Source organism: Rissa tridactyla, chromosome 3 (assembly GCF_028500815.1).
Source record: "Rissa tridactyla isolate bRisTri1 chromosome 3, bRisTri1.patW.cur.20221130, whole genome shotgun sequence".
Classification (NCBI taxonomy): domain Eukaryota; kingdom Metazoa; phylum Chordata; class Aves; order Charadriiformes; family Laridae; genus Rissa; species Rissa tridactyla.
Window position 1 is genome coordinate 24062543 of NC_071468.1, and position 20565 is coordinate 24083107.

Genomic DNA, 20565 nt, shown 5'->3' on the forward strand with positions numbered 1-20565 from the left:
TCTTTCTTTCTTTCTCTTTTCATCTCCAGATCTTTAAGTTTGGTTACAGCCCATGAGGAGAGAATACAGGCTATTAAAAATTGAAACTATACGGGGAACTAGTTTCACCAATCGTCACATACTATTAAAAATCTGAAAGATAAGACTTACCAGCAAATGCTGGTCTTCCAAGTAAAGGAAGTGTGGCATCAAGAACGTTTCACTTAATAAAAATCAAAACACTGCAGAACGTGACATGCATTGATGACTATGGTTACAGTGAACCTTAACATCTGAGTTTTTCCACAAAATCTGTCCTCTCTTTAGAGCTTCCTAGTCTCATCATAGATCCAATATGAGTATTTTTAGTTGAACTGCAAACTTGGATAGCATACTACATTTTGTACTATTTATTGTACCATGTATTTAAAAGTTACAGCAAACTAAAAAAGTCTAAGATCATTTCCAATTTTGCCAGCTATGGCCCTGTCTGTTGTTTTTACTTACAAACTCAGTTTGTAAGTAATTCCAGGCTAAGTTTGACTGCCTGGTAAGTACAAAAATCATTACTACTGGGGACACATTACACTAGCAAGTGTCAAGCTTCACCCCTAAGTTTCCTACTCCATACTGCTCACTATACGTATTTATATTACTCCTCACTAATACACTTTAACTGCATCAGATTATGTTTTCAAAACAAGAGCACCCAATACCTGGAAAATTTCCCAACGTTGTTTTGGACAAATTCAAATGAACAGAGTGACATTCCCAACCAAGAAGCAGCCTTCTGTTACACCCCAAGAAGAAACCTCGGGAAGCTCAATATATACTTATGTTTTAATTAGGATGCTAAACTGTTTTCCAGGGAACAGTACAATCATTCAATGCAGATGAGATTCAGCAGTACAGGGCACATGAAAAAGGCAAGAATAAAAAAATCCACAGAAACAACTAGAATTGATTACTCCAGAGAAGGATGAGGTTCAAGGAAATCAAGGAAGACAGCTTGAATGGTCTAGAGGAATTTGAAGTGTCAGTCCTGCTTAGGCTCAACAATCTTGAGACCCATCCACAGGGGAGACAATGCTATATGTAATGACAGGCTCTTGTCTTAAGGGTCCCTCTCGGTAAAATACTGCTTACAGCAGCCATCCAGCAGCAGTGTCTTATGTAAGTAATACTGAAAGGAAAGAGAACGCTCTGGGAGAGCTCTATCACAAAGATGCCAGCCCCACAATTTTCTGAAGATGGTGTCGCCAGGCTCCAACAACTGTTTGGAACAAGTAGTTTCTTTCAAAAGATGATAGCAACGTACTGTATCTTTAACACAAAGCAGGACTGCAAGTATTTGCCACTACAAAGAAACAAGGCAGCTATATTCAAGTTATTGCACAAGCATATTTTAGGGGTTTTTTTAAACAAAGCAGCATGACCATTATCCAAAAGGGGAACAGTACATTTTGTTCCATGTTAGTTGGACTAAAGATCCAATCCTGTAGGCACTTTCTCTCTGCTCCCCCTGGCCCCAAGTGGCATTTCCTTTGTTTCATAAAGTCCCTTCAGTGCAGAACAGCCTGTTTAGCAAAAGCACTTCCTTCAGTTTTGTTGTCATGTTCAGTTGTAGTCTGAGTTACAGAACCTTATGATGTTGCCATATTTTAGGGGTTTTATTTGAAGTAAAAGTCCACTTATGATTTTTGCCTTTCTTTGCACTTGATTTCCAAAAGTCTAAGATGTTGCTTCACATATCTTATTGCAAGTCACAAGGAAACACAAGCAGCTAAGTGGAACCAGAAAACGCCAGAGGAATGCAATAGCATAGTGCTTATAGCAATGCCTATTACAGGAGTACAGCTGTCACGCTAACTCTTCCCTGCCTTTAAGATTTGGTCAAGGAGAGCATAGCAGAAGAAAAGGCTTCTCAAGTACAATATTTACTCCCTGTTTAATAGAGATAGTTCACATTCAACTGTTAGACACGTATTTCAGTTTTTATGTTTTTTTCAAATACAATAGAACCTCCTTTTCTGTTTTGCTGACCACAATTACATACAAGAACTCTAGAGTCACAAGTAAAAGAGTAGTATACAGCTGCATTATCTCATACAAGACCTTTGCCTTTCCCCACCTTCAAGTCTGACTTGGTGCTTCCACTCATTCAAGCATAAGAAAAAAAGCATCAGCCATTAACATAGCTAGAAATTGCCTGAGCATCTTTCAAGTAAGCTCTTCCTTAAAAGGCACGTGGATCAAAACTTGAATTTGGTCATTTTGACTTTAAATAATGACCACATTATTTCTCATTACTTCAACTATGGTGATACATCTAATAACAAGTCAACTCAGCATAAAGTTTCAGAGAAAAGCAGCCACATAAGGAGACTGCTGTCAGGCTTTGTTAGCAGTATCCACTGCCAGAGGAAACAGACATTACTGTCATAACAGTGGTGATTCAAACACCAGGGATGAGGCTACGTGAAGTTCCTAATAGCATTCCCTTCACTGCCTCCCAAACTTGCCCTGTATTTGAACAACAGCAAGTCAGACAAGCCATCAGATCAGTACCAAGGAATATTTTCTTCTGAAAACGTCTTCTAGTTCTAAAGCCTCCCTAATTGTGTATCCTTCAGTGCCAAGGTAATTACAGACAGTAATGTCAATCAGAAAAGGAAGGTCAAAAGAAAGCATATCTCCCCTGATGAGCAAGTCTGGCAAACTGGTAACAACGGGCGAAGAGAAAGCTAAGGTACCGCTTTTTTGCATCAGACTTCACAGGCAACCTCTCTGCCCACACCTCTCGAGTGGATGGACCGCAAGGCAGGAACTGGGGGAGAAAAGTCCCTCCCAATGTAAGAGAAGATCAGGTTCGTGACCACCTGAGGAACCTGAACATACAGAAATCTATGGCACCTCATGAGATGCACCCCAGAGTCCAGAGGGAACTGGCTGATGTAGTTGCCAAGCTACTCTCCACGACATTTGAAAAGTCATGGCAGTCAGGTGAAGTCCCCAGTGACTGGAAAAAGGGAAACATTGCAACCATTTTAAAAAATGGTAGAAAGGAGGACCCTGGGAACTACTGCCCTATCAGCCTCACCTCTGTGCCTGGGAAGATCATGGAACAGATCCTCCCTGAAGCTATGCTAAGGCACACAGAGGACAGGGAGGTGATTTGAGACAGCCAGCATGGCTTCACCAAGGGCAAATCCTGCATGACCAACTCAGTGGCCTTCTGTGATGGAGTGACTACATCAGTGGACAAGGGAAGAGCGGTGGATGTCATCTATCTGGACATTGTCTGGCAACAATGTGTGCTTGCAGCCCAGAAAGCTAACCATACCCTGAGCTGCATCAAAAGAAGCGTGGCCAGCAGGTCAAGGGAGGTGATCCTGCCTCTCTGCTCTGCTCTCACGAGACCTCACCTGGAGTACTGCGTCCAGCTCTGAAGCCTTCAGCACAGGAAAGACACGGACCTGCTGGAGCAGGTCCAGAGGAGGGCCACAAAAATGATCAGAGGGCTGGAGCACCTCTCCTGTGAGGACAGGCTGAGAGAGCTGGGGTTGTTCAGTCTGGAGAAGAGAAGGCTCCGGGGAGACCTTATTGCAGCCTTTCAGTATTTAAAGGGGGCCTACAGGAAAGCTGGGGACAAACTTTTTAGCAGAGTCTGTTGCAATAGGACAAAGTTTAATGACTTTAAACTAAAAAAGGGAAGACTTAGATGAGATATAAGGAATAGATTTTTTACAGTAAGGGTGGTGAAGCACTGAAACAGGTTGCCCAGAGAAGTGGTAGATACACCATCCCTGGAAACATTCAAAGTCAAGTTGGACGGGGCTCTGAGCAACCTGATCTAGTTGAAGATGTCCCCTGCTCATTGCAGGGGATGTTGGACTAGATGACCTTTAAAAGTCCCTTCCAACCCAAACTATTCTATGATCCTAATTCCTGTATGCTTAAGGCAGCAGAGCATGCTTTTTCCCTACAAATTTGTAAAATTCCATTTATGAACTATATTTGACAGAACTGAAATCTGAAACCTTTTCATCATCTCTGTGTAAAAATATGGCTTTAGTAAGGCCAATGACAAAAAAAAAAAAAAAAAGAACAGAATCTCTCAGTAGCTGTAGTTTTCCACCTCAGAAACTTAGTTCCTTTGTGCCACGGCCTAGATTTGAATGCAAGTCCAGGGAAAAGTTTAACTCTAATTTGCATCTTCAGACAAAAACTCGAGCTGAACTGAACAGTATTAGTTAGTATCTGTTCAGTAAAAAGACTACTTTTTTATTATTCATCTTTTTGGTTTTGAGAAAGGACTCCTCTAGCATGACAGAGAAGGTAATACGCTCCAATACATTATTTACTACAGCTTGTTTTGTCACTTTGTAAAACTGATTACTGAACACTGCTAATTATACACACCTCAAAACAAGGTCTTGGACTTCTTTCTGGTTAAACACACACAAAAAAGAAAAAAATCCAAGCAATTATAGTTACCAATTTCACTGCCACTACCACCATCCTGAATGCTCCACAAGATTATGCTACTCTCAGAGGCAACTGCAACCATCTTATCCTTGTCTCCATGAGGTCCTCCAACCACCTTAGCGTTGAGAGCCACTCGCTCAATTGTCCAGTCCAGATAGGGACTTGTGAACACCTGCTGCCACCCAGATGATTCTTTAATTCTGGAAGGACAAAGGAGGGAACAGGGAGCAGAGGTTAGAGATTCAGATACAGACATCTCAGTCTAAGCCTGAACAACTGTGGATGATCCAGCCAAAAGCCTGGGCTAGTAAAAGGGCTAGAGAATAAGGTTCAGCATAAAACTTTAGAAGAAATCTCTATTAATTTCCAGAGGCAAGGTATTCCAGAGGCATATCATGTAAGACATCCAATCATGCTGTAGCATCAAGCTGTGCTATCTAGTCACATTTTCTGTTTATGGTATACTGTAGACAGACTATACTGCATATAAGCTTTATTTTTAGAGACTCATTTGCCTGTGCAGTTTTAAAGACTTACGTGATGCCAGAAAAAACACAATTTGTCTGATTTAATTTTAGGCAATAATTTAGATACTTTGCAACTGAGCTAGAGCACAGTAAATCTAACCTTCCATGTTAACATGGAAAGCAGAAACATATCTATAGTATTTTTTACCATTGTTGCCATTCTTTCAACTCAGCATTGCATCCCACCTGGAGATGAAGCATCACAGATCACTGTGCTCTACCCACACAGCATGCAGGAGAAACTGTAGTGAAGTGACTTAAGAGCAGGACTGCAACATCCATAAGCCTTTAAATGCAACCAAGATATTCTTGCAAGCTTTATTATCAAGTTTCAAAGACTTCAAAGGGAAAAAAAATATTATCTTTAGGATGCACTGTGCTTTGCTGTAGCTTTTTACTAAAATAATTATCTCGAGTATTTAAATAATATCTGTTACAAGCAGACAAAAGAATGCCACAAAGCTACATATCTGAATATATTTCATTTCTTACTGTGTGGGATTCACTGTCCAGTCCACTACAAATTACCACTTTTTTTGAGAAGTGATTCTGGCTAAGATGCAGATGTTCAGTTGTTACATTAAAATAAGCCTGACAAGAATCTTGAAAATCACATCACTTGAATGCAGCATAGTAGCATAAACAAGCTTTCTTAAAATTTGTGGGTAGAGGGAAGTAGTTTTAAGTGTATGCTGTCTCTTCAAACACTACATATTCAAAAAGGTCTGGGCAAATTGACTTAGACAGATACTAAGATGCAGCAGAGAGGGGGAAAAACTATTACCAAAGCTGTATAAGAGCAGAACGGAGGAGGGAAAATTCCACCATTGTATTCCTAGAGTTCCTGCAAGTTCCCAAAGGAAAAATATTCAAATCAAGACAAGACTGCTACCTTGAGTCACTACGAAGAAAAGCAGCATTTTAAACCGGCATATTGACCTGTGCCCTCTTTCAGCAACCATTCAAGTCTGACACGCTTCATCAAAGAATCAGTAATGACTTAAGTTCAATGTTAACAAGTCTCATTAAGTAGATCACCAAGCAGGAAAGAGGCAGAATCTTTCACTTAAGTGAGCTAGCATCCAAGGAAAACAGTCAGAAATAAAATCCTAAGGAGGGAACAATTAGCACAAAGACAATTGCAAATCATTGCCTCTTTCTCCAGTCAGACCCTATTAAGCATAATTAAAAACAAGAACATTAAGTAGAGCAAGAGAAGCCACATTTAGTACAAATTACAACAAAACAAACTGCAGTGGTGAATACAAGAGACAAGTTAGATGTGATTTAAGTTACAAAGTTTAAGCAAGTAAATTAGCATGCTATGTAGTGAAAAAGGCAGCAAACGATGGCTTCAGCTTGGTAGTAAAAAAAGAAGCTATTCACATTACACTCTTTATTCTCCCTTCTGTTTCTGAACCACATTATGACAGCAGTGTTTGTTTTTGGCAACAGCTCTTATTAAAATATTACTTCTCATTGAAAAGACAGCCACCAATTAAATCAAGGCTACCAGATGTGAACTAAGAACGGCTTCTGTAGTATGAAGGTGTTACTTATCTTCACCTGATCTTAAAAAATAGCCAGTTTGTTTACAAGACATTTAAAGACAACTTTCAGCCATCCACATGAAGTAGCAAGAGCTGAACAGTTCTGTTAAGCCAAAAAACCTGAAGTTTAAGACAAGATACATCACTTATGCATCAAAAATCCATTAACTGTTTCAAGTTCTTTGATACTCTCAACTTCACAGACTGTATTCAAACCCACATAGTAGGAAGAACTTTTAAAGTTAATCTTTCCTTTAAAAGCCTGCTTTAAAACACCATTTTTTCCATTACTTTTGCAAGCATCAAGAACTGACATCAAAGCAGCAGAATCTGAATTCCTATCAAGCAGTTTACTTGCACGAGTAAAAGTGGCAATTCATATTTATAGGAGCAGACTGAAAGTATGATCTATGGTCATTTCAGACTACGGCAAACTTTTTGCTTTGCTCGTAACAAATTATTGGGTTTTTTAGATTCCTGTAACCTGACCAGCAACTATATTCATACCTGTAGCAAACAGCAAAATGGGCATAGGCAGCTACTATCCAGTTGTGGTGGCCAGCTACTATCAGGACTTTCCGTGGGTCCACAGGAAATCCTAAAAACAACAAAGCTAAAGTCAGTCAAGCAACGGGTATTAGAAGATGAGCAGAGATATCCAGAGCAGGACAGAGCTCTCTGCTAGGATATGCAACAGAAACTTTGATAATGAAGTTTCTCAAGAAACATTTTCAGCTAGATTCCAGTTAGCAATATTACTCCTCACAATCCTTACAACTGTTACAGTTCTTACATGGAAGGAAGACATTTCATCTCGGTCACTACAATGCATAGTGTTCTAAAGAGAAAGACGGAAGTACATACCTCCGTTTTAAAGCCTGCCAAATTGGTAAAAATTTGAGGATTGTTACTAAATAAGAAGCAACACTTTCTTTTGTAAAAGTTTTCCAAATGGTTGGTGCAACCCTGTATAACAGTTTCAGGCTGTTAAACTGAAATTTCTAGTATCTCAGAATACCTGTACTTCCTCCATTTACTATCTAGTGGGAGCATGCCTGTTTCTGATCTATATCTAAATTAGGTTTGGCAGAAGTGTTGTATGTCACTGGAAATCAGGGGTTATGCTACTTCCCTGAGGTAGCTCTCAGCCTTGATATGCTAAAGAAGTAATGCCTAAAGACTGCATCTTCTATCCCATTTACCCCAAGACTGGCATCTTCCAAAGCTGCAGCAACTCACAAAGAAGAAGCATCAATTCATATCCAAGGCTTATTTCTATATTACCTGGATATAGATTCACCTTTTAACATACTCTGATTTTCTTAACACTGCTACAATTCACACAATTATAGCAGAAATATGACAATTCTAACAGCATCATTTTGCTTGCAAAGTCAAAAGCTGGAAAATGACAGAATTCAAGCCTATCTTATTTACAGTTTTTATATATTTTATATGGAAAGTACTCTGTATAGTCAAAAAACTAAAGACTACCTTTACTCTAAAGATTTGGCTCTTGCAGGGCAAGAGAGGCACCAGGAGTAAGGATAAGGTACTGAACAAAGACCAAAAAGACACTGGTCTGTATGGTTTTTATCATGACTTTAGTACAATGTAAAACATTTGTCTAAGGGGCCATACTAAGACTGCACAAAGAACTTTGATTTGCCTTCCTCTCAGCCTTATGTCTTGATTGTGCAGCAGTGAGCCTTAAATGCTGTATAGGGAGTAGTGTTTAAGTAAGCGTTCAGCAATTTAAGATGAGGCAAACATAGAGTAACAGACTGAAAACAGAAATAGACACTCAGGTTTTATTTCCCAGTGACAATCATCTTTGCAATTTGTTTTGGTTTTAAAACTGACATTCCTTACCTAGCCTGACTGTACCTTCCCCAGTACCAGCAAGCGTAGGTTGGACACCACCTCCATGAATCTCAGTCTCGGAGCAGTTTTGACCAGTCCTAACATCAGCCGGTGGCCCAGCAGTATTATTTATTTTACGGCTGGGAATGCCTATAAAAGAAAAAAGATGTTTGTCCCACTCCATAAACTTTAGCAATATCACAGATATTACACTTTGAAAATATAGGATTAATACTTGTGCATTTTGATCTAAAGTCTAATTCATCTGCTATAAGAATCAGACAGTATCTTAACACTGAAATAGAAAATGTTTTTACTCTCTACGTTGACATGCACAATTTAAGAAACTCTCTTCAGAAAACTTGTCAACAATTGGCTAAATATTGGCCTAGACTTCAGGTTAACACATGAACTGTGTTCATCTCTACAGAGAAGTAAAAATCTAACAAGTATTCATATTGCTAATCAAAGCTCATTTGTGCTGATTTATCATCTAGACATCAAGCACCTAAAGTAACTGTACCTTCAGAAACACTCCATGCTGATAACATTTAACTGACATGTACCTGAAGAACCTCTACTCTAGTCTACTACCAAACACAGCCTGCTTAGTATTAACATGCCACCCCCCGCCCAGTACTCCAAATAAGGCATTTCATACAGCATGCAGATAAAAGCCTTGGTTTTGAATCAGAACAATGTTCAATTCAATCATTCATCTTAATCTTCCATAGGAAAGCCTTCTCTGGACAGTTTGACAGCTAAGGTAACTACCTCAGCCAATCACCCCCACAAATTAAAGCAATAAATGACTGCAAGCAACATCAGACCATGAATACAAAAATACCTGGAGGAGGCAGATAGCCATGAAAAAGGACGCTGCCACAAGATGAGCGTTCCAGTTCTTCACATAGTAGCAATCGTCTCACTGAGGAGTAAAACCAGATACGACCATAGCTTTCACTTACTGGGAAACATTATTTCAAATAAACTTCTGTATCAGTAAGTTTGAAAATCTTCAGGGTCACAGCTGACCAGGACTTGTATGTGGGTCATTACTATAGTAATAAATATGAGATGACCTCATATTTTAAAAAGAAAAGAAATTACCTAACGGAGTGATTCCATAGAATTCAGCTTCATGCCTGAGAACATTAATACTCACTCCCCTAGAGAAATAAAAAACAAAACAACAAAATACCTTCAATATAAATACTTGCATGTATCTAGATATTACACAATGTCAGTGCCAAGCTACCCGTTACAGAATTACCACCAAATGCATTTAATATGTTGATATCTGAGATTTCAAAGTGATCTTAATATTAATTATCTTTCATTAAAATAAGGATACAGGAAAAATAAAAAAATACATTCCCAAGAGTGGTTTAAATTACAAGAATCCACTAACAAAATATAATGCTACCATTTCTGCCTCCACCACACAATACACATTCTCTAGGCATGGCACCAGATCTACCAGGGAGCTGAGTCGTATACTAGGCACCCAACTAGTTAAGTGAAACTGAACAATCTTCATTTGAAAAAGTTTTCTAATGCATCTGATCAAATTAATTTAATTAATTAATTAGAACTCCTTACCGTAAGTCTAACTCCTTTGTGCGAAGAAAATTTAAAATGGGTGCAAATGCTGCCGGATCTCGATCAATAAATATCTGCAAAGAAAAATCGCTGTACTTTTAGCATTATTATAGAGCAACTACCAATTAAAATGCTTTTTTACGCTGAGCATGGGAAAGAGGAGTTGAAGATGAGGCAGTCAGCAGAGAAACACAACCCAAAGTTTTCGGACTACTCCTTTCTCTCATTATTCTTCTACCATTCAACATTCTTAAAAGACATACATACAAACGCTGCTACAAACAGATGGCACTTAATAAACATATTATTTAAGTTCTAGAGTCTCCACAAAGGTCAACAGGTACACTCTATCATGTGTTCAGAATGCAGTAAATTAGTAAGACCAAGATAAGTTTAGACTTTTTTTAATTAAGTCAATTGCCATTACAACTACCTCTACACTTTACCAAAGTAGCCATGTGCCTTACTCAACAACATTGCTGTAACTATAGCTTACCATTTAAGAATATCATATGCACAGACTGAAATGGCCATTTTGCTATATTTATTTGCCAACAAGAGCTACATTTCCACGTCAGGATTACTCAACTACATACGTAATACCATCTAATGAAAATTACCCCTCCCTCTGCAATACAGGAATTAGCGGTTCTTTCTGTTTAAAAAAAGTACAGTTTCTGTCTCTCCATTGTCTGTACAATGCAGAATGAGCACAAAAATATGCACATCGTTCCCGTCTCACTTGTCTTGTAATAAAAATGAGAACCAAGCAATCCAGAGATGTCAACAATTTTCATGAAAGTTTGGAGACCATGACAAGTAATTACATGTGTGAGACCTTTATTCTGACCCAAAATATCTTTAAAACTTCACTAGACATAACAATTAATTAAATACTCACAGTCATTCTCCCACTCAATAGCATGAACAGTATTGCAACTAGGCTTTGAGATTGTAAGAAAGAGGGTAGTGTATTTTCTATAGAGCCTAACACAAGGAAAAGAAAATACATGGGGACGTTCTGAAATTATTTCAAAGTCCCATATTTTGCTCCTATTGAAATAAGTGACAAAACACGAACAAAAGGTCAAGTCCAATTGAAGATTACTCCTCACGGACACTGATGGTACTGTCAGCATTTTAAACGTAGGCTTCTGCAACACTAGTATTTGGGGTTATGTAATAAAATATGACAGAGAAAATACTGGAAAAAGCCAAAACAAGTTTTTAGAAACCTAGAAACGTGAATGCTTTTAATTCATTTGGCCATTTGTTTTCCACACTTTTAAGCATAGCTGGCTCAGGCAGTGTAACTCCCACTGGTACTCACAGTGAATACTCTTTAGGAGAGAATCTAACTAAAAGCATAACATTAAATTAATGATTTATCAGTAGATTTATTACTCACAGCACCAGTTTCGTCCTTCAGTGTTGATATTCTTCCACTCAGCAAACTGAAACACAGGAAATCTTCGTTAGATGTCCCCCAGAAACGTACTAACACAAATACAATATAGCAGCACTCTCCGTTTGCTCTATTTATGTATTGTAGACTGCATTTAGTAAAACTGTATAGCTGAGCAAAGAAAACTGCCTAGGTAAGGCAGAATGCTGGTGAGGGTGAAGTATCTCTCCTGAACAAAGGAGCAGTGTGTGCACACCTGAGGAAAGGCTAAGAGCTGCATCATAAGGACCTTCAGATTCCCAAAGAAAACAGACACAAGGCCTAGCCCAAAAGGATGGAAAAGTTTTCCCAGTCACCCAAAAGGTTCCACATTTTGTTACAATCTAGTAAATCAGTAAAAGCTGTTGAAGTAAAAAGAAAGCCTAAACAATCCATTCTGCAAGAACTTACTGAGCAAGAATGGGATGGATGAGTTTTTACATCATTTTACATCAAAGTTTCTCTCCCATCAGATCAAAGTACTTTTGCTCCAGATCAGTAGAAAACACAACACCAAAACCTTGTTTTACAGATACGAAGCAAACTAACTAATGTCAATGGCTTTATTTCAAGATTCCAGCCAAGTCTGGATGACAACTGCCTCTGAGACTTCCATGATATTCCAGGACAGCCTCCTTAGGTAGTAGATTTAGTGTTGAGTTACTGGGGAATAGCAAGGGACTTCCTCCTCATCCCTTTCCTTCCTTGCCTCAAAGGTGACATTTCCCTGGCACTCCATTTATCTGAACATTTCAGTAAAACAGGAGCACGTAATGCTGCCTCTCTACGTCAGCTGCCAGGCTTCTATTGGGAAAGAAATCTAGAGTACAAAAACTAAACGTAAGGAAGCAAAACTGCCAGCCTTTAGGCCATCTTTTATTTGTTTGGGATTAACTGGGGTGGTAGAGATACAGCAACTAGCACACAAAATTACTAGGGCACAAACAGTAAGCAGCACAACCTACAGAAGTAGTAAGAGTTAGCAGAAGGATATTCAATAATTCAACAGCTCCTGTACCACAAGTTAAAACCCTCAAAACTTTGACTAAACTCAAGGTGCAGTAATAATTAAGAAAAAAAAAATTAAAGGCAGTGCTACCTTGTATGGTCAATAAGATGACACGTGGCAATATAGTAATAAAGTCAGTGGCATCTGCCTTTCCTGCAGACTTGGAGTGTTATTTCCACAACGCTCCATCTAAGAAGTGACAACTCTTCAGCACATATAAACAGCCATAGCATCATTCACAACAGAAGATGCCTTTTGGATAACAGCTTATTTCAAATTAATCTGTCCCATTGCTTGAGACAGGGAAAAAGCATTAAGGAATAAAGACACTATTTATGGCATAAATTAGGAACTGAGAACATATATAATTTTTTTTTTAATGACTGTTAATTTGTCTTTGTTTAATGTGATGATATATTGCAAATACCTGGAAAAAAATGAGTCTGGAATCCACATTAGTGTTTGTCTTGAAGTGCTGAACCTAGGAAACCAAAGTTACAAGTTTAGAATCAGATGTAAAATTGGAAGGAAGTCTGCTTTATAAAAATTATTTTATTTGTCCAACAAAGCTGATATCACATGGGTTCAGGAAGTTTGAGATCATTTAAACATGCACAAAGTCAAAGCGGTTGCAGATTCTTTGCACAGATTGTCCTTAAGCATGAAGCAGGACTGTCCATAAACCCCCAAAGTGTCATTCTTTATATGTTTGTAACACATGGTCCCAAACATTCTACATTTTCTGATTTGCTTATTTTGTCAACATTAATGCTTGGAGAGAAAAAAAAAAAAAGAAAAACAAAAAAAACTCCACAAAACAAACACACAGAAAAAACAGACACACAAAAAGCAGTCTCTAAAATAAAAGTTTATCAACAGTGTGCTACGTTTCTCACTGAGTGCACGTTACTCAGGACTCAAAGGGTGCTACATTGTGCACTGCAAAAGACTACCATGAGCTTCAAGTTAATATTTTACAGTAACCTTAGTTATTTGCCATTTTGCTATTTGGGCTCTCCTAGTAGGGGCCAATACAGTTAAAAGAAAAAGTATTTACTCTGAATCATATTATGAAATAATACAAATTACAGTATTACTTATGATGCCAGAAAGTACTTTACATAATAAAAAACTATGAACTCTTTTATACATCTTCTGGTTTTGATTTAACACGAAGACAACTGGACTGGCAGCTTGGACAATGAGTTCATGCTTCCCCTCAGCTCTCTGACTGTACATATCCTCTTACTCGTCCTGTGACTAAGAAACCTCGGGTGACCCCTGCATTAGTGGAAATCAAAAAATGCATAAGAAAAATTCTATGGCAGCTTTCCATATAGTACAGGAATACATTACAAAATATTTTTGTAATTGAACGTAACTTATCTAGTTTTCACTTCCGGGGTTTTCCAGTTTTGGAGAAAAAAAAGATGTAAACAAAAAGCATTACTGTATACCCTCTAAGAGGCAGAAACACAAAGGCTATACGGAATTACTGTCCCGCATAAAACGTGAATTGTGTAGCTGCTCACTGCAAGCGTAACAATGACAAATCTGTTCTTAACAGAAAATCTACAGCATCAGCATTCTAAGAACAAACATGCACAAAATCTCTTCTAAAAAAAATAATTAAATAATTTAAAGAGAATCAAAGCAGTTTGCTATTTAAATGGAAAGTGACTTTTAAGTATATTTGCAGTTTGGCACAGCTTTTATCATCAGTAACAGAGACCACTACCCTTCTCTACTCTAACAGTAAGGGATATTTCATTTAACTACATTACAGTATGTGCATAATAAAAAACAATGACTTACATTAATTTTATCCAACATTAATCCAGACACTGCTTGTAACTATGGGGATAGATGCAGCACCACCAGTCAGCCCTTTTAATGGTCTTCACAAGCTAAAGACTTTTATTGTCTGATACTTTAAATACTTCACAATTTTCAGTTATTTTGGCATTTTTAGAAAAAAAGAAAAGAAAAAGAACCAGAGGACTTGTGGTTTACCAGGAAGGCGTGTATAGGTAGAAAGATATGGAAAAAGCACTAGAACCACAGTTAACTGTCATTTTCTGCAACACTGAATGCTAAATTAATTCTGAAGTAATAAAGAAGGTGTAAAGTGACCATGAAGACATTCAGGATTTTTGAACAGATGTTTAAGGATTTAATAGTACTATCTTTTCAATACGCTACAGCACAATTTCTGACCTGGAAGCACACTTGCATTTAGGCACATGAGTGACAGTCAGCTATTCAGACGTGTCAAGATTGAAGTTTTGGTGGTGTTTTGACCAGCTGGGTTCCACTCTAGTATTTCCAAAGTCAGCTAAAGAGCTTCATAGCAAAACACTTGGGACTAGAAGATGTTTCAGAAGAACAAGCCACAGAATAAGGAGGACGGAAAAGAGAGACATCAACTGATTCCGTGTTCATCTCCTTGCAATTTTATCAGTGGGTTTAGAAAGCACAAGGATTTTCTGTTTGTGATTTAGCGCTATAGTACCAGTTTAGTAAGCACTATCTCACACTAACATATACTTTAGAACTTTTAATACATATACATTAATCTACCTAAACGAGACAGAACGCTCATTTCCAGGATACGGAAAGAAGCTTAGCTAGCAACATTTACAGGTATCGGTGCATCTGCAGCTCCATGAAGCTAACATGTAGCAGTCAGACAGACATCATATGAGTAAAATTTGGCAAATCCAGTGCAATGTCCTCAAATACTCTTAAGCAGGTTGCAGCCTACAGCTATTTTAAAGAAAATAAAGGCAACTGGCAACAGACACATTAAGTGTCAGTTATAAAGCAACCATTTTCATAGTCAATTGCACTTGTAGAGTTATCTTATAACCAGAGGGAGATAAAGGCCCAAGAGAATTCACTAAATTTGTTACTGTAATTTCTGTGAATGTTAACTTGCAAGAGGCTTGTGCTCCCAACAAAAGAATCCACAAAAGCTGAGACACCATGAACTGTTGGAGCAACTGCCCACAACAGAGAGGCTCTGGCAGTCCCAGGGAGCAGGGGGAACCTTGTGTCAGAACACAGAAAGCTCAGGTCTCTGTTCTAGCTGCTCCAAAGTATAACTGCTGTCAGAGCAGAGCACTAATTTCCTCTTCTCATACAACTCTACTAACAAACCTAAGAGTTTCAGAGTAACAGGAACTAATCAAGAGGAGGAAACCTGTATTGTATCCCATGCTCCCCCATTTGCTGTCCAGATCATCCACTCCACTGTTAGCTTTGAGTCACCTGCCTTTGCAAGCTGAAAAACCTGGCTCAGATACATTTTTTCAAAGAATATGGGCACTATGAGGGAAGTTGAGCTTGCAAAAGTACCTCTTACACAGAGGTACTAACTATTGCACGTTGTCTTCCTGTTAAAAGGGAAATGTCCATGCACACATTTCCTACTCCTTACATCCAAATGATATCTGTTGACTAGAATCTAGACCTTCAACTAGAAATTAAATACATACGGTTGTTAGCTTGCCTTAGTCTTCATACTTCTCTGTGTAGGCAAGCCCTCTGAGGATGTGTATTTCTTCCCTGATTCACACCCTGTACATAATTCTCCATTCTCTCATAAGTAGGATTTATTTAAAATTATGAGACAGAAGGATATTTGTGATTATTCCACTTGTAATAAAAACCTAAAAGATGAACTGGCCTATAATTTCAGAGGCAGAGTTCGCTGAAGAACCTTATTCAATATAACACAAAATCTGGTCCAATCCAACATCTAAGTTATTCTGAAGGTATCATTATAGGTGAGTTTTGCCTACGGATGTTACAAGCAGCTTCTCTGGGCCAAACCAGATTCTTAATGTCTTACTCTACAAAGGAATTCTGTATCGATTTTTATGGCACCCTCCTTTAAGAAAGACTGCAACATACAATTTAGTTAGGAGAACAAGTTCATCTTCTGGGTAACGCAAGAAAATTCTTAAAATAGTAGTAGTAGTTCATACTACTAATAGCTGTTTCCATTTTGTGCGCAGACTCAGGAAGACACATTACTTCAGTTTCCACTAGCTACGGTAATCTGAATGATTTCACGCCCGAGCATTTTGACAGGAACATTTGCACTATTTTATCACACAGATTCTGACCACAGCTGCCCCGCAATTCTCTCCCTCAGCCTGCCAAAATGTCCACATATGCCAACCTCTACACTTCCAGCGTACATTCAGACACAATACAATTCTTTATTCTGGCTGATAGCAGCAATATCATATCAGCCTTTTTAATACCTTAGTCCCTGAGGCTGCTGGCTGTTAGACAGACTGATTACTGGAAGCCCAAGGATGCGATAGCAAAGCAAAGCTCTCTATCCTCTTCTCTCGAAGAGGCGGTATACCCAGGGAGTCCATAAAACACGTTCCTGAAGCACCTATCTATAATCCCCAGACACTGGAGGCAGACACCAGGCAGGACCGCCAGCACTTTCCGCATTAGGTACCCCTTACTCAGCGCCCCTGCAGTATGCCGGGGGCAGCTTTATTCAGTCCCCCTCCCCCGGAGGCAGCACCTCGTCCGGGACGCGGAGCCCCGACAGACGGGCGCCAGACGAGTCGGCACCGCCACCCGCCCGGGGCCGGCGGGCTGCCGGGCCAGCCTGCCCCCGGGCACGGCGGGACACCGCCTCCCTTCGGGGAGACGCACGGGCATGGGCCGGCCGCCCAGAGCGCGGCTCCCCCCACCTCGCTCCCGTGCCCCCCGGTACGCGCCGGCCGCCAGCTGCAGCCCCACAGCGGCCCGCCAGCAGGGCCCGGCGCCTGTCCCCCTCCGCCCGCGGCTCACCTGGTGCCGCCCACGTTGAGCTGGATGATCTCCCCGCTCCCGGCGCCAGCGAAGCCTCCGCCGTTCCCCGCCATCTTCCCCGCCGCCTGCTCCGGCCGGCGCCCGCCGCCGCCTCCCGCCGCCGCCGCCGGAACCTCGGGGTCGAGGGAAGCAGCGGCGGGGCAAGGCGAAGGCGGCGGCGGGGAAGGGGGAGGCGGGGGATCGGCCAGCGGGCCCGCGCAGCCCTCTGCGGCGGGCAGGGCAGGGGCGGCGGCCGGCCGGCTGCGGCCCCGCGGACTCCCCGCCGCTCAGGCCCAGCCGGGCCGCGCCGCCTCCCCACTCCGAGCGGGGAACGCCATGGCAACGCGGCAGGCACCTGGAGGAGGGGGGCCGGCGCGGGCCAAAATGCCTCGAACGGTTCGCGGAGCGGCGCCGGCTGCGAAGCGGCGGGGACCCCCCGCCCGCTGCGGCGGCTGGGGCGGGGGCGTGGAGTGGGTCAACACCACCCCGGGGGAAGGGACGCGCCCGGAAGGGGCCGGGTGCGCTCGGCGGCTCCCGCGGCGGGGTCCCGCCTGCGAGGCGGGGCCGGGCCGGGCCGGGCAGGTGAGCGGGGCGGGGTGGGGCGGGGCGGCTGCTGTGGGCCCTTGTCACCCCGGGCGGCGGCCCGGCCTGCTTCGGCTCGGCCTGTACTGTGAGGCAGGCGCTGCCAGCCCGCCCTGGGCGCGGCGTCACGGCTGGAGGAAAAGGAGACAAGAAGGCGGAATTCTTGTCTTTTGTGTTTTTAGAGGAAGGGGGGAGCCATCTGTGCCGCCATGAGGCGGCAGCGACCCCAGCGTAAAATCAAGCCAGCGCTAGCGAGGCCCTGCGGGCCTTGCGTCTCCCTCGGCCCGCAGGGAGCCCGGGCCGCGGCGTCACATCTCCAGTAAAGGGCAGCGCCGTGACAGAGACACAGAAACACAAAATTCGTTGAAAACTCAAGGGGAAGGCAGCGGTGGCACCGTGGTGTTTAAAGCCTGGGTTGCAGCCCACCCTTCCTAATCGGTTCTGCACTGATGAAAGGGGAAAAAATGGTAGGCATGACAGATCAGAGCCCACAGTGCAATTTGAGGAAGAAATCCACCACAGCAAGTGAAGGAAAATTGAGAAGGAAATAAATGACAATGCGGTTAGCAGAGGAAGTAATAAAACTGTGGTTTAAAATTGTGAGGGTAGGATTTAAGATTAATTCCTACACTCAAACAAGGAGAGGAATAAGCAAATATGAGCCTGATATTTTAATTAATTTTAAGCAAAATTTGCCTAGAGATTGAAAACACTGGGAGGACGCACACCCTGTTTAAACCTAATGTGTTTCTGTGAGGAAACCTGGATAGAGTTGAAGCATGCTCAAAAATTATATTTTGAAAATGCTGTAAGAGTTTTGTGACCAGTCAGGGAATAAACTGCTTGAAGTTAGCTGGCCACTTCCTCACCTGCATACCTTGGAAATTCAAGTTTTAGTCCTCTATTCGTATCATAGAGCCCAATTGACCAAAGCTATGGAGGTACCTTTGCTAGGCAGTAAAGTATTTTGGAGAAATGACTTTGCTATCACAAGGCCCTACCACTATCACAGAGAAACACACAGCCATGTTTGGCTTCTTGGGCTAATTGGCTAATGAGCACAGTGTATTTAGCTTGGGCAAGGAGCCTACTAATACTACTGTAACGTGTTCTGAGTAAGTTAGTACAGACGCTTCTACGGTATGTTTTGCCCTACAGCCTAAAGGGAAGGGAAAACTAAAAAGCAGCCAAATGTGTCACCAAGCCCTGGACGCTCATGCTTTCTGTATGCTTTGTAGACTGGCTGTAGTTCAGGCTTCTTCGGTTTAAGAAGAGCCCGCTTTTGGATTTCTGCTAAGTTGTCTTCTCCTTCCCTGGAGCATATAATAGGAAATAAAAAATGTTCAGGTGTGGTATCAGGCAGAGAAGGAAATTGAACTTCCTCTCCTATGTCCTGGGGGAGTCCTCTAACTATTAAGGTATTGGATAAGAGAGTGGGAAGGGATATTTCTTTTCTTGTATTTGGAAGGAAGACTGACACTCCCTACTTCAACCCATCAGCTTTGAAAAGAAAAACTTAGGTCAGTGAGGGTTTGAGGCTGTGGATCATGCTTGGAAACCATACCCTTCGAACCTACCACAGAGGAAAGACTTTGCGTAGAAGACTTGCACCTATCCTCAGTGTTTCTTGTGAGACATTTTGAGTGGCCGCTCTTTAAGTCAGCTGACTGAAAGATCACTTTTCTGCATGCCTAATTCAATCATGTTTTATAAGGAATCTAGTAGCTTAGGTAGTCAAGGACTATAAATTGCACTGCGACTGGTCGCGTGTCTTAAAGACATGGCACTGTAAGCATTGCGCATATAAATGCTTCCGTGGCCCAACTTGCTTAGATCACTTCTGAAAAATATGTCTTAGGCTCCTAAATTGCGTTTGCCTTACAGTGCCTAAACACCATTAAATTTGAGATTCACCTCTTCTTAAATAAAACATAAACACCATTGGCATTTGTCATTCGATTAATGAAACTCAATCCGGGAAGAAGCAATGCGAGAAAATCAGCTGTGCATCGATGCATTCTCTGACAGCTGCACTCCTCAAACACTTCCACTAGATGCCTCTATTGTTTTTAAAGTAAGCTTCCAGAAGGCAATTCCTTTTAGCCTAACCATTTAAGGCACATTCTCAAGACCATTTCTCTTGATGTTGCAATTAAAATACATTATTTGCAATCACTCCGAAAAAAAAATTCCAAGTCATTTCAAAGCACACATCACATCAGTGTTATACAATATTAATATACAAAGCAACTTTATGTTGCTAGTTTCTATGATCCTTTTATTAATTCATCAAAAAAAAAAACCCCACCTGTCAAAAAAGGGCCATGTGGCATTATGCAAAAAGTAGACATCAGAATTAAATATACATGCTTCTGAGCAGTGATTGTACAGTTTAGGAAACAAGGAGGCCCATGCAATCAATTATGGGCTATGTGGTGGTGCACACTGTAATTTGGTCTCTTTAATTGCAATAATTGAAGCTGAGAGTACAAGGAAGGGTTTCTTACACACTTTTTTCCACTTGGGTATGAGTATGGTTTTCTTGGGGAGGATCCTGCTTTCTGGCCAAGCAGCTAATTATTCCATTCAAAAGAAGGCAAATTCTGCTGTATAAATTGTATTCAGAGACACCTCCCAATTGCATCATTGCCCTTAAGCCACTTAAAATACAAGTCTAGCGAGGAATTGCTACTCTTTGCC

General features: G+C 41.1%; 1 protein-coding gene across 1 annotated transcript in view; it reads right to left on the reverse strand.

Moving 5' to 3' along the window:
- Nucleotides 1–17779, reverse strand: part of KCTD3 (potassium channel tetramerization domain containing 3) — a 29826-nt gene extending 12047 nt beyond the window's left edge. The window contains exons 1-9 of the mRNA XM_054196900.1: nucleotides 17284–17779; nucleotides 12890–12943; nucleotides 11418–11463; nucleotides 10010–10083; nucleotides 9518–9576; nucleotides 9255–9335; nucleotides 8417–8557; nucleotides 7052–7142; nucleotides 4477–4667 (exon numbers count right to left, since the gene is read on the reverse strand). Coding sequence (XP_054052875.1) covers nucleotides 4477–4667; nucleotides 7052–7142; nucleotides 8417–8557; nucleotides 9255–9335; nucleotides 9518–9576; nucleotides 10010–10083; nucleotides 11418–11463; nucleotides 12890–12943; nucleotides 17284–17357 — 811 coding nt within the window. The 5' untranslated portion in view covers nucleotides 17358–17779. The remainder of the gene's footprint in view (nucleotides 1–4476; nucleotides 4668–7051; nucleotides 7143–8416; nucleotides 8558–9254; nucleotides 9336–9517; nucleotides 9577–10009; nucleotides 10084–11417; nucleotides 11464–12889; nucleotides 12944–17283) is intronic.
- Nucleotides 17780–20565: the final 2786 nt, after the last annotated feature.